General features: G+C 46.8%; 1 protein-coding gene and 1 long non-coding RNA gene across 4 annotated transcripts in view; one reads left to right on the top strand and one right to left on the bottom strand.

Moving 5' to 3' along the window:
* Positions 1-1,020: 1,020 nt before the first annotated feature.
* Positions 1,021-5,116, bottom strand: LOC144368067 (uncharacterized). The gene is made up of 2 exons (XR_013427808.1): positions 3,538-5,116; positions 1,021-1,908 (listed from the first exon to the last, which is right to left on the bottom strand). It is a non-coding gene; the product is annotated as an uncharacterized LOC144368067 (long non-coding RNA).
* Positions 3,341-13,940, top strand: part of Fyb2 (FYN binding protein 2) — a 94,006-nt gene continuing 83,406 nt past the window's right edge. For 2 of the 3 annotated variants that reach the window (XM_078026341.1, XM_078026340.1), the window contains exon 1: positions 3,344-3,772. In XM_078026341.1, the coding sequence (XP_077882467.1) occupies positions 3,764-3,772 (9 nt within the window). In that variant the 5' untranslated portion in view covers positions 3,344-3,763. Of the gene's footprint in view, positions 3,773-13,940 lie in introns of all 3 variants that reach the window. The other variant, XR_013427807.1, reaches the window with a different exon arrangement.

The raw sequence follows: 13,940 nt of genomic DNA, 5'->3' as shown, positions 1-13,940 counted from the left end.
AGCATTAAATAATTGTATACCTTGTAGTAATGCACCCTGCATTCCTACACTGGTCATCCATCCCCTCCTCCCTGCCCACCTGCCCCGTTGTTAACCTCATTGTCCACTCCCTCAAGTCCTTTGGGGAATGCAATAGAGGGAAGAGCAGTATATTCAAGCAGCCCAGCATTCAAATGAGGAATCACACTGTGCTCTCTGCATGAGCAGGTATTCGCCTCCTTGAGCCTTCTTTTCGTCCCTTGCCAACTGGGGATAGCATCTCTTATCTCACAACTGTGTCCTGAGGAGTAGAAGAAAATATGTGCTAACTTGTGTAGCTTGTTCCACAATAGACTCCCAGTAAATTTGACTTCCTCTCCTCTTTTCCTTTTCTCCCTTTTGAAGGTAGTCAGGATATAAATTATACATAAATAAATTACACGTTATGCTGGAAATCCTCAGACATGATTAATGTAACCAATAATAATTTTAATATTAATAGTCAGTAACTCCAGCCGCCGCATCCTAACTCTGACGATCCATCTACACGCTCCAGTTTCATCATCATACAACAGATGGTTCTCAAAGTTTGCCCTAGAAAGAGGTGAAAGCGTGTGATTTCCCATTTTCAGATTTTTTTTTCTGACGCTTCTTTTTCTCATTACAGTATTCTGCTACAAACTATTACTTAGGGTACAGAGTGAAAGTAATGAATTTGCCAAGTAATGAAAGGCTGAGACAGGAAAGGAAATGGGGAAAAGCTTCACACAGTATCTAAAATGGAAGGCAGTGTTTGGAAACATCAAGAATGTGCTAGAAATATGATTTCCGCTACTCAGTGCCCTGAAGGATGGATGGGACCTTTTTGGAGATTATGGCATATCATTCCCACGCCCAGAAAGAATAAACTGAAGTCAAGGGGCTTAAAAAGACCAAAAATAGCCAGAAGATCTGAGCCCAACTTCAGCCTAAGTATCTGCTGAGCCTTCTTGCAAACTATTTTCAAATTTGAATTTGAAAAAAAAATGCTTCAGAGAACCCTTCAAGCTCTCAGATTGGAAGTTTATTGTTTGGTGTTTCTTGAAGATTTAAATAGGAACAAACAGCATGGCTGGGAGTGGGGGTTCTGAAACACAGCTGCTGGATGGGAATGTGGGGGAATTGAGCTTCCTTATGGAGGTGGGTCAGCTTGCACGGGCCTCCGTCTTACCAACTAGAAAGTGAGGATTGTAATGGGGACCAAAGAAAGGAATATTTGCAAGGTTTAGGGCATTGCTTCTGACAGGCAATAAACAAGTATCCATCATCCATTTCTTGTCCATGATTAAGTGAAGCTTATGGGTACAGTCACCTTGGCCTGTAGCTAGCAACAGATCACCAAAGCACCTGGTATGTAGTAAGACCTCATCCTTAATTGTAATAAAATATTCATCCCTAAAGTGTAGTGAGATCTGGTTAATTTCAGGTCAATTTCAAATTTCACATCCCCAATTCTCCCTGTCATTCCTGTACCCATATCCATATCTTGTGCTGTCACTCTCCCATGTAAGCACATGAGGGTTCTCTACCAAGCTGGTGGCTTGGACTTGCTACTCACAGGATGAGGGCTTATAAGCGAAGTGGGATCATTGTTGGGAAATAAGACAATGCTATTTTGTTTTTTGCATTCAGGTGTAGCATGTGCATTCTGACACGGGTACAGCCACCAGTGATTGAGGGGACAGAGTAAAGGAAGAGAGGAACTGCCATTGTAGCTGCCCAAGTAGTACTGTGCTTCTTCACACTAGGAGGGCTTCACACTACCATCAATCCTACACCAACACTGTCGGCCCTCTTATTATGTTTTGATGAAGATGAAGAGCACACATCTCAGAGGGACTTGTTGACTTTCTCAGGATCCACAGCATGTGGGCAAACTGAATTTAGCACCTAGAGAATGAGAAGAAAGACAACAGGGGGTGGTGGATGTTCCAAGCCATTGATCTTAAGCCCACTGGCAACACAGTCTCCACCTCTAACAGCTGCCAGTGATTAGTGCCTACTGTGTCCCAGGGCCTGCTACTGTAACTTAACCTCAACCAAACCAAAACGCACACCTCCCAGCCCAGCCAGGTTCCAGGGAGAGCCCTGCCATCCCTCATCCCCACCACCAGGGCAGGCTAGCCTGGAGCCACTAGGGGGAGCCCTGGCATTAAGAGCAAGGGAAATGCATCCGCCCAACTACCCCTGCCTGGAGGCCTGAGAGCCTCCCCAGCAGCACAAGACTCACACATGTGCACAGAGACACAGTGAAAGCCAGAGTGCTGAGGGGAGGTTACAGAGGACCTGTGGCCACACTCTGTGGAGGTCCCACACTCTGGGACCTGCGCTGACTGTGAGCAGTGCACATGGCTGTGTTGATCTGAGAGTCATAAAGCCAATGTAGAGAAGAAGTGTGCTGTTTAATCAAATAGCATATCGTGGCTCAGAATACAATATATCAGCACAATCACACATAGGATGAGAGATCTTTGCTCAGAGAAGGTTTTATTTCACCATAAACGCATGTGTGTGTATGGTGAGACATGAGGTAAAGGGGTATATCTTACTATGAGTCATTCATAAAGTTTAAAAGACACTGAGCTAAAAGCTTATGTAAAAATCCACCCAACCAGGTCCCAAACCACAAGCTCTGACTTAGTGTCTTGTTGGGGACTTAAAGCCTGTATTTTTCATAGATTCCCAAGTGACTCTGATGGCCAGCCAAGTCTGGGAACTGCCTGCTAAAGGAGGTGGGCACCACTGGGGCTTTCTTTCCTGCCCCCAACCTCCTCTTCCCTGGTCAGGACAGGAGACACTCTGTAATTCAAGAATTTGGCTCAAACAAAGCAAGAAAAATCACACAGCTGCATGAAAGCAGGGCACATGCCATCTGACCTGCCCTGCTTGCCCCCACCCCAGGACAGGTGGGAGCCCCCGAAGCTGGGAACTGAGGTTTGGTTTTCCATCACCAACTCTGTCGGAAAACAAACAAACCCAGAAAGCAAAGTCACTTTATAGTCAGCCAGATCAGGTTCAAACCTGGATCCTTCAACGCAGCACCTATGTGACTGAGGGCAGACCATAGAAGCCTCTCAGCCTGAGTCTCCTCACCAGTTAAAATGGGAATAATAGTGCTTCCCAGGGCTACTGTAAGAATTAAAGCCTGAAGTCAGATACCTAGGTAACACCTGCCCAGACCATGTGCTATTACGTTAGCTCCCTTTCTCACCTCCATCGGATACCCCTGTGAGCTGAGCCACACTTGTCCCCTGAGAAGGTGATTATGAAATGAAGTAACCACCAGCAGGGGTGGAGTTAGACCAGGCTGTTCCCAATGGGGATCACAGCGTCCAGCCAGAGCATTCTGAACTAACTGGAGGGGTAGGACATGCCCCATTCCTCATCACCTCCCCAGACATGGGCACAAAGTCACGACCCTGGAGAAGGAGGGACAGACCAGCTTGGGAGCAGGGAAGAGCTGCCTGCTGAGCTGGCTGAGGACTCTGGATCTGTGCACGGAGGGGACCCTGCAGGTACCTTGCCACACTCCTAGGATGGAGGCGGGTCCATGCCCAGCCCCAGCCCCAGGCGAGGGAGGAGCCACAACCCAGGTGGAGCAGGTGGAGCACCTGGGCTCAGGTGTGTCCCGGGCAGCAGCGGGAAGTGATTACTCCCTGGCAGGCAGAGGCAGGGACAGAGGAGCCACGCACTTGATCTCGAGATCCAGCTCTGGGAGGCTGGGTTTGTCTCCTAGAAGAAAGCTATGGAAGAGGTAAGACTCTTTGGTTTGGATCTTGTCTTTCTGTGTCCTTTCTTGCCAGGTCTTGTTCCTCCCGGTGGAGACAGCCCCGCGGACAGGCTGCCTGTGCCTCCAGCCTTCTGGACGGGAATGAATATGTCAGGCGTGGTGTAGAGCACACTGGCCTTGCTGGGGGCAGGAGCGATGTGGAGGACCCTGCTGTGTCCTGTGCCCTCCAGAGCAGGAGGGTCTGAGAGACGCGGAGGAGGACAGCATGAGGGTCCCAGCTCTAACTCTGAGCTGGGCTTCACGCCTGCTTCCCCAGACAGGTCAGGTGCCTGCACTCCTCTCTGTTTACCTGCCCTCCTGGACTGCCCGGCCTCTGCGGTGATCAGCTCTGTCCACAGGCACAGCTTGGAGCTGGCAAGAGACGGCTACCGGGTGCTCACTTGAGGCTTTAGGTTGGGCTCGGCTCCTCATGAACTGTGTGGCCTAGAGCCAGAGTATTACCTGGTTTCCTCACAGGTCAAACAGTATTATGCTAGAATAAGACTTTGCAAGATTACTGGCGGTGCTGATAAAAATAGAGGACCTATGATGTCATCAAGTGGGGTGGCACTCCCTTACCCTCGGATGGCTGAGCGCTGTTTGCGTACTTGGAGGCTTCTCCGCTTGACTGATTGCATCTTCCTTTTTCCTTCTCCCATTCTCTGCTCTCCTCTGTTTTTTTCTTCAATGAGTCTGTTTCCTTCGGAGAGTGTGTGTTCTGCTTTCACAGCTCCTTATTCTGCATTTGAAAGCAAATCATTTTCTCCAGTGAGTCATGCCGCTTCCAGCCAGGTGTCTGGTTTTAAGTCCGCACAGAGGACCTATCAGCTGTCGCTGGTCAAGACAAGCTCCCCCCTTGTCCCAGGGCATTGTGCCCTGACTAGCAGTCCAGTCCAGGTAGCTGAGTTTTGGAAACCGGTGAGCCAGGGCGCTCTGATACCGCTTCCCTCTCCCTCTGAGTTTTCTCCAGTGTCCTGCCCTCAGAGCACACTGTTGAGCAACTCTGGGAAGTTCCTCCTTGGTGGAGAAGTGCCAGGTGCATAGATTTAGTGTGGGCGTAAAAAATGAAGCTGAGCTAGCTGTACTTTGCCCTCTCTGATGGACAGCATCTGCCCAGGCATCCGCTACTCAGTTGAAGCTATGCTACGACACAGGCAGATGTCGTTTGTACCATTTTTTTTTAATAGGTGAGGAAGCTGACGGTCAGAACGTTATCATTCCTTTAGTGTCACACAGCTGGTAAGAAGCAGAGCTGGGACACGAGCTTCCATTTGTCAATAAAAGCTACCGATTGCCAGCTCCCAGCCAAGCATGGCTAGCAAAGATTACAACAGGAGAACGGGAAGAATGTAGGGGATTTAGAGAAAGATGTACAAAAGGGCATTTTTGTTAGCTATTAACATTTTTGTGGGATAAGTAAACACAATTACACAACTTTTACTGATCAGAAAGAGGGAAGAGAAGATTGGAAAAAAAAACATGGGTAGTTTTTAACTGGAAAAGAGGATTGTTGTAATTTTTAGAAAAGTTTTTAAAATTCTGGTTTTTAATATGTATTTTTTGAACATACGTTTTGTGTGGCCAGGTCCTATCTTAGGTGCTATCAATGCAAGGATCCAAACAGTCAAAGTTACTTGCTTTCATAAAACAAAATCTAGTGGGAGAGAGAAATAAACTACAATGAAATATGTGTATACAGTGTGTGTGTGTGTGTATCCTTGTTGGTATGTGTGTGTGTTGAGAAATGGCCATCAATGCAATGTGGATACATAAAGCAGGAAAAGGCTTAAGAAGGCTGAGGTCACAGAAGAAGCTGTCATTTTAAGTGGGACAGTTTCAATAATGATGATACGGAGGCAATTGAACAGAAACTTGAAGGAGGTTAGAGGGTTGGTTCTGTGATGATCCTAGGGAAGAAAATTCTTCAGAGAGTTAGTTGCAGATGCAAAGGCTCTGATGCAGAAACTTATCTGATGAACAAAGAAGAGCAAAACGGCCAGACTGGCTGGTGGAGAGGAAGCGGGGAGAGAATGGTAAAAGGTAACAGAGTCAGATCATGTGAAACTCTGAGGCCGTTATAGAAATTTCAGGCTTTCCTGAGTGAGATGGCGAGCCATCCATGCTTTGTGAGCAGATCAATGATGTGATCAAACTTACGTTTGTACGAATCATCTGGCTGTGGTTCTGAAACTAGAAGGTAAGGGTCAGAAGAGCAGAAGCTGCTGACCAGGTAAGAGAGGTTGCAGTTGGCCAAGCAGGAGGGGCTGGAGGCTCAGACCAGTCCTAGCAGTGAAGGGAGACAGAGGAGGCAGAATTCTGGTTACACAGTGCACCCATGCTCCACAGCCTGCTGTGGTGCTAAACAGTGAGGTTCAGCAGTTCAGGTCTACTAAATGCATGTTTGACCTACTCTACACTCAATTGGGGGCTAGGGTTGTGGCTCAGCAGTAGAACTAGCACATGCCTAGCATGTGTGAAGCACTGGGTTCGATCCTCAGCACCACATAAAAATAAATAAAGGTATTGCATCCATCTACAACTAAAAATATTTTTTTAAAAATTATATTCAATTAGCCACAGGTTTATTGGACTGTAACCCCATCATAAGTTGAAGAGCAGCTGTATATTAAAGGGGTAGATAGGATTTAAGGATGGATTGGAGAGAGAGAAGAAATAAATTGTCAGTGAGTTCAAGGTGTGCAGCCTGAACATCTGGAAGAACAGGGTCCATCAATGTTTACTGAGATAATTTAAGACAGAGCAGGTTTGGAAGGAGATCAGGCATCAGTTCTAGTTTAAGGGGCCAAGCAAGCTCTCAGTTATTCAGATTTAGAGTCCAAGGCAGGAGGGGTAGCCAAGATAAGGTGCCTGAATTAGGAGAGTGTCGGGTGCTTAGGGTATGTCACCGTGTGGCTTTCAAATTCAGCCTCACATTCTCTAACATTCTTCCCATCCAGAGGAGAGATCTGTGCTCCTTTCCCTTGAGACTGTGCAAGATTGTAGCTGCTTGGACCAATACAGTTAGGCACACAGAGCACTGTGGGACTTGGGGGTGTAACATGAAAGGCCACGCTGCCTCCACCTCATCTGAGAACGTGAGTCTGACCATCTGGTGGCTCAGCCAGCCTCTCCCATCATCTGATAGATGTCTACTAAGCATCTCCTGAAGGTCAGTCCAGGGAGCCCTGGGGGCCTCATCTCTGCAACGGGAGGTTGACTGAATGTCCCCATGGTAACGATGCTCTGACATCCTGGGACCCTCGGACACTCCTGAGGTCATGGATAGCTTGATTTTGACAGAATCCAGGTCTATCACTTAGCAAGGTTTCAAGAGCAATTTTAGAGATTTTTTTTCCTTGAATAATTCTTATTTTCCTTAACAATTCCTGATTTTTAAGGAATAAGTCCTATGTCAGGGGATCACCTGCCAAAGTAGCCCTGCCAACTGAGAAGGATCCACACCGCAAAGGAGGGTGGAGGGCCAGGGTGCGGGGGAGGAAGGTCAGATAGCAGGCACGTGTTCTGGGAGAACCTCTGAGGAGGGAAGGACATGATCACCCCGTTGGTCACAGTCCCCACCCAAGGCAGGCTGGCTGGATTGTGTGCTGGGTCCCTCGGGGTGAGGCAGGCATGGGCTGGAGCCACCACGGGGCTGAAATTCGTGCCAGCCTGCCTTGTCCCTCACCCTGTCACCAGCATGTGGCCCATGGCTGCTTTCCCTTTGAGTCAGGTCTTCCCTGGGGATAAATGGTTCCAACAGGCAAATCTGGTCTTGTCACTCCACTGCTGAGCCCCTCAGCAGTTCCTGTTGCCCATATGTGGAGCCCAAGCCCTCCAGCCAGGCTGACCAGGCCAAAGTGCTCTGGCACTAGCACCGCACCCTCCCACCAGAACTCAAGCCTTGGTCCCTGGGCTGCTTTTGCATGGACACCCCACTGTCCTGCAGGCTGATTATCACTTCATTGTGACTCAGCTGAAACCCCACTACCCTGATCAGCCTTTCCTAGATCCTTGGCTGCAACTGGTCTTTCCTCATCTTGCAAGACCCAGGCCCTTTGAACAGACCCAGGTCTGGACTACGAGATCCCAGGAAACAAGGGTTATGTCTTGCTCAAAGAGACAGCAAAGCCTGGTGCTGAGAAGCATGGTCCCTTGGTCAACCTGAAAGGCAGAAATTTCTGGCCTTACCATATACTGGCTGTTCAGTGTTCAGCCTCATCTGTAAAGGGGAGATAATAATACCCACCTCTTAGCACTCACCTAAGGTTTAAATATGTTAAATAGCCACAAAGAGCTCAGAACAACTCATTGACCTCAAACAGGCAGTGAACTCTAGGTATTGATAATAGGTGGACCATTATCTTTTGAATTATATCTCTCCCGCCTCCTCTGTTATGAACCTGCACCCCCGTTATGTCAGAATGTGGCCTTATTCAGAGATATTAGGCCTTCTTTGGAAAGTCTTTGTAGAAATAATCAATGATAGCGGGCAGGTCATTAGAGTGGGTTTTAATCCAACATGACTGATGTCTTCATGAAAAGGGGGAATTTGAACAGGGGACGCACAGAGACCAGTGGACATAAACACACAGGGAGGACAGCAAGCCAACGTGAGGACGCCAGCTACCAGCCAAGGGGCCAGACCTGGAGCTGGTCCTTCCTCCAGTCCTCAAGAAGAACCCACCCTGCCCACCCTTGATCTTGCCCTTCCAGCCTCCAGAACTCTACGTTGATAAATTTCTCATTTAAGCCACAGTCTGTGGTCCTTTGCTGTAGTAGACCTAACAAACGAATATGCAGAGCTTATCAGCAAATTAAGAACATTCATGTAAATATATGGGGCTGTGCCCCTCCCCCACCCCAACCTTGGAGGTGCTCTGGATCATGTTGCTGTTTTGACCTCTTCCAAAATAACAGCTGTCCCTTGCTCTTCATGGAAGAAATCTGAGCAGCTGTGTAGTCACTAGGCATGGGCCATGCACAGAAAGGATCATGGGACGGTGGTCAGTGCTCCTCCCTGATTACCCCGTCCATTCATTTAGATCCGTTCACACCTGTAACACCTAAAGTAAGGTGCTTCAGAAGCGTCACGGGCAATGTTTTTTATCAATACTGAAAGGACTTAAGGTTTTATTCCTCTTCACTATTATTACTGTAATCATCTTCTTCACTTTGCAGATGGGGCAGGGTTCAAACTCAAACATGCTTAACTCCAAAACCACTGGTCTGGTCCCTCTGTATCATGATGGTAGTGAACGGTATGTGGGAAAGAGGTTTTAAAAAAATTAAGCCAAAAGATCTAAATCCCCAGTCAGATCTGCCACCCACTTGCTAGGTGGCCTTGAACAGTTCACTGATCTTCTCTGAACTCCAGTTTTCTTTCCTTGGCATGAATTTAATGACACCTACTTGTCAATTTTGTATACGAAGATAACATAGGGAAAAATATTTGAATGTGCTATAAAATAATCAAACCCATCACTAATACTCAGAGTTGCTGATATAATCAAAATTCCCCCAATCTAAAATCTGTAGCAGAGCTAACATTAAAATTCAAAACCCTTTCCTAACCCTCTGCACTCTTTTGTGAACTAACCAGTGGCTTATTGCAAAATCAATGTGTGACCTCAGGCAAGAAAAAGAGGGGGTGGAAAGTTGGGAAAGGTTTTCATTTGAATACTGAAATATTTATCACTTGAACTTTTACAGAATAAACGTGGTGAAAGCTACCACTTTTCACTCCCTTAAAAAAAGAAATCATTCAAAAGTCTGCTGCGCTCTTATTTGTTCCAACAGTGCTATTTTCTGAACCTACGTACAGGACACTTTTCTCTAGTAATGGTCCAAGGAAAGATCACTGGAGTGTGAGTCTTGGACCTGGACTTGGGATGTGTATATTCCACTCATGACTGTGTGCGTCTCTCTCTCTCTCTCTCTCTCTCTCTCTCTCTCTCTCTCTCTCTCTCTCTCTCTCTAACTTCTATATGTAAAAGAAAATGTGATATTTGTCTTTCTGGGTCTGGCTGATTTTGCTTAATGTGATGTGTCCAGTTCTATCCACATTCCTATAAATGTCATTATTTCATTCTTCTTTATGGCCAAGTAATACTCCATTTTGTATGGAGTTCCTTATTTTTTTTTTATCTGTTCATCTGTTGTCAGACACCTAGGATGGTAGCCATCCAAGAAGTCCAGAGTATACTAAGATCAGAAACATAGACATTCATAATAAATTATGATAAATTCAGTGATAGAGAAACATACAGGATATTAAGGATCATGGGAAGGGGTTCATATCCCAAATGGGGAGGAGAAATGGAGTTGAGCTAGTCATAGAAGACTATCAGCTAAATCTAAACAAAATGAAGAGCAGACCCAGAGCAGAAAGAACCCATGGATATTATATTAACCCTTAGACTCATTAAAAACTCATACTCAGGGCAGACTGCCTGGGCACAAGTCACATGCCATTGGAAAAATTCCATCTCTCTATGATTCAATTACTTCATCTGAAAAATGAAAATCATGATGGAACCGGTCTCATAGTTTGTAAAGGTTAAGCAAGTTTGAAATGTTAAGTTCTTAGCATACCACCCAGCACATAGCTGGCACTCAATACTTGCTATTATAACAAAATGTCCAGACTTCCTAAATTTTCTGAAGTGTGGCATGACAGAATTTGTAGACACAAAGTATCTCAAAGGAACATGTGGTCACAGTTTATTTGCCTTCACAGCTTACTTGACTCTAGAGGAATAGAATAAAAGAGGGAAGAAGAAATGGGTTACAGAAGAGCATAACCTGGAATCATAAAATCTGGGTTCCCATCCCACTGGCACAACCAGGGGAAACCGCTTTATACTCTTATGGTTAAGTCTCCTCTTCTATAAAACCCAGTTGGTAATACATTGTCGGCCTTCTTTCAGGATGATTACAAAGATCAAATGACATCATCTGTGGGGAAATGTTTTTATGAATTATAAAGCAATATACAAATGTAAACTAAGATTACAACTAAGATGTAATCAATGTGATACTACATAATACCTGGGGTAGGAAGGTGTGGGGATTGACCTGCAACTCCCCCCACTCCATGCTGTTACTTTAAATCACAGCATATCTGTCCACCTTTTAGGGCTCTTCAGGATGTGTTTTTAAATTACTAAGCCCAAGTGTATATGAATCCCCAGGTGGAATCCTTAGGGTCTGAAGTTCCGCTGAGGGAACCTACAGGCTTGAAAGATGACCATCCAACCGAACCCAAGGTTGAGAAAAAATTTAAAGCCTAATATAAAAGCGTCTGCCAAATCTCACCGCACCCCTTTTCAAATAGATGGAAAAATACAATGTAGAGTCTTTTCCACCAAATGACCAGATGAGATTTTATCCAAAACAAATATGATATGGAGAACGACAGTTTTCACGCCTTTGGGCCTATCTTGCTTGGGCAAACAGATGTTCGATTCATGATGAATGGTGATGTGGGTCTTGCCTTGGGAAAAATCATACTTACCATCTTCCTGCATTTCCCCCTCTTGACTCCACTCTAGCTCGCCCACACTTGGCCTGCGTTCAGTCTCCCTTCACTTCTCCTGGCTAATTGCTGCATCTGCCATTTCCCAGCTTGGGAGCTATTTCTTTGCAGAGAGCCTTCCCAAGCCACCACCTCCGTGCCAGGGCCCGAGATGGCAACTGCTCACCAAACATCCCCTTTGCTCTCTTAGCAACTCTCAGCTCCTCTTAGAATTAGACAGGGGTCATTTGATCAGCATTGGCCAGTGGGCTATGTGTGGCAGTGAAGCTCCAGGCACCCGCAGGAAAGTGGGAATCTCTCTGCTCCTCCTACGGCCCCCAGGACAGTGAGACCCATGCTGAAATGGCAACATCACAGAGGGAGAGTGAATCCCTGAGTGAGCGGTTCACGTCAGACCCATGTTGGCCATGTGGCATTTGAGGTGAGGGAAAAACTTTTAGGTTCAGCCACTGAGATCTGGGGGCTGCTGGGTTATCACAACAGAACCCAGCCTATCCTGACCAGTGTGTACCCTGGAGTATTGGGGGATTTTGTTTGTTTGAATGAGAGCATTATGTTCATTTCCTATTGCTGCTGTAACAAATGATGATGAACAGAGTGGCCTCCAATGCCATTAATTCACAGTCTTGCAGTGCTGGAGGTCAGAAACCTAAACGGGTCTGTAGGGCTGCATTCCACCTGGAGGCCCTGCAAACCATCTGTTCCCTTATCTTTTGCACTTTAGCGGCCATCTGCATTCACGGCTCAATGACTCCTTCCTCCAGCTTCGGAGCCATCCGAGTAGCATCTTCTCCGCTCTATGGAGACCATCCTTACATCTTCTAAGACCAGAGCCTTCCAGCCTCTCTTACAAGGTCCCTTGCAGCTATGTGGAGCCCACCTGGATAACCATTCACCAGGTGGAGCAGCCCGACAAACTATTCCCAGGTTCCCAGGGGAGGACATGGGCGACCCTGGGGTGGGGAGAGCACTGCTCAGCCTACCATTGACCAGTCCATCTTGAACACACTGCACCCGAAAGCTGTTTTCAGAGCATTCACAACGTTGTTAAGAAATGCGTAAATGCCTATTTAACTTCTCCATGTTGTTGTACTCTCTATTGTTAATTCCACTCGGAAAAAGCAGTGCTTTGTTTCTAATTCACTGTTCTCTCTCTTCTGGTGGCTTAAGTAGTTGAGTAACAAGGATGATGACTGTGGCAGTGACATTATTAACTGTTTACTCTGTGACCAGTATTCAGATAGGTGCTGGGGAGCTTACTACAAGCTTCCCAAATCTGAAGGCATCTCGTTTTATAGATGAATCAATGGAGGAACCACGTGATTTCTCCCAGATGGCAGAGTGACGTGCCAGGTATCCAAGCCCTGGATTGTTTGATTCCAATATTAGTTCTGTTTTCAACTGGGCCTCGATGAGTCAATGTTAGGGCATTCTTGCTGAGGACCCAAGGCTCCAACACCTTAGAGTCAGCAACTAGATCACTCCTATTCTCACCTTCTGTCTCTTTAAGCTAAGCAACTGCCAGGGACTTATCTTTCTGCCTACGTTGTCTGGCCTTCAAGTCTTCAGATATCCTCTTGGCCGTTAACACAAAGAAGAATTTCAGCTAACGCTCTGTGAAGCCGCCTGCCTCGCTCTGCCCCCGATTGTTCCAGCTGTTTGCCTCAAGCTGTCCTCAGAGCCAAGTGACGAAGCCTGACCCTGTCCCCATAGATGAATTCAAGGCCACCTCCGTCTGGTGGGCTTTGTCAGTTATTTTCCTTGTTAGGGTCCCCTTGCTATTTTCCAGATCTTTTTGCTGAACAAAAGTGAAGAGGAACCTCTTCTGGGAGGGCTTGAAAAATGGGCATGTGGACTGAGCCTTAGCAGAGCAGAACGGGTCCTTGTCATCTTGAATGAGTGTTGCTAGCCTGCGTGGCACAAGGTAGGAAGCAGAGAGCTGGAAACAGAGAGAGGGTAACTTCAGAGGGTGATGTCACAGAATGGGGAGAATAGGTGCAGACTGGAGCGGACTTGGGAAGGAAATGCGTTCCTCCTGCCGGTGAATGCAGAAGAGGAGCCAGTCACAGCTGAAACATTCCTATTACTGGAAGCTAAGATGTCACCAGTCAGACCCAATAATCACTTTTCCCATCTGAAGCCATCAGGTCAGTTAACCCTACACATATCAGCTGAGCGGCTGATCATTTCCTCACTGTCAGCATCGCCATGACAATCATATCAGCATTGCCGTCACGGTCCTCCTCCTCATCCCTCTCCTTATCAAACCCCAACTACCTTCATCATCATCGTGGGCCACCTGGGTGCCAGGCACCAGGCCAGCATCCATGTCCAGGCAATCTTATGATGGGAACAGTTGTATCCCCATTTCACTCATCAGGACGCAGGGGACCTGAGACCTGAGACAGCTTTGTCCAGGAGACAGAGCCAGAATTTGTAGAGGTAGAGTGCCCAGCCTAGGACTTCTCAACCCCAGATCCCACGTTCTTAGCCCTATTTCTGCTCTTACAGACAAGGCAGCCTAGGAGGAAGGGGAAACTGTAAGGAAATAACTGTAAGATAAACAGTTTAGTGGAAGGCGCTACGAGGTTTCCAGGAGTACAGGGGATGCACCACCTC

Source organism: Ictidomys tridecemlineatus, chromosome 11, assembly GCF_052094955.1.
Source record: "Ictidomys tridecemlineatus isolate mIctTri1 chromosome 11, mIctTri1.hap1, whole genome shotgun sequence".
NCBI classification, from domain to species: domain Eukaryota; kingdom Metazoa; phylum Chordata; class Mammalia; order Rodentia; family Sciuridae; genus Ictidomys; species Ictidomys tridecemlineatus.
Note: the sequence above shows the minus strand (reverse complement) of the source record. Positions and strands in the feature narration are given on the sequence as shown.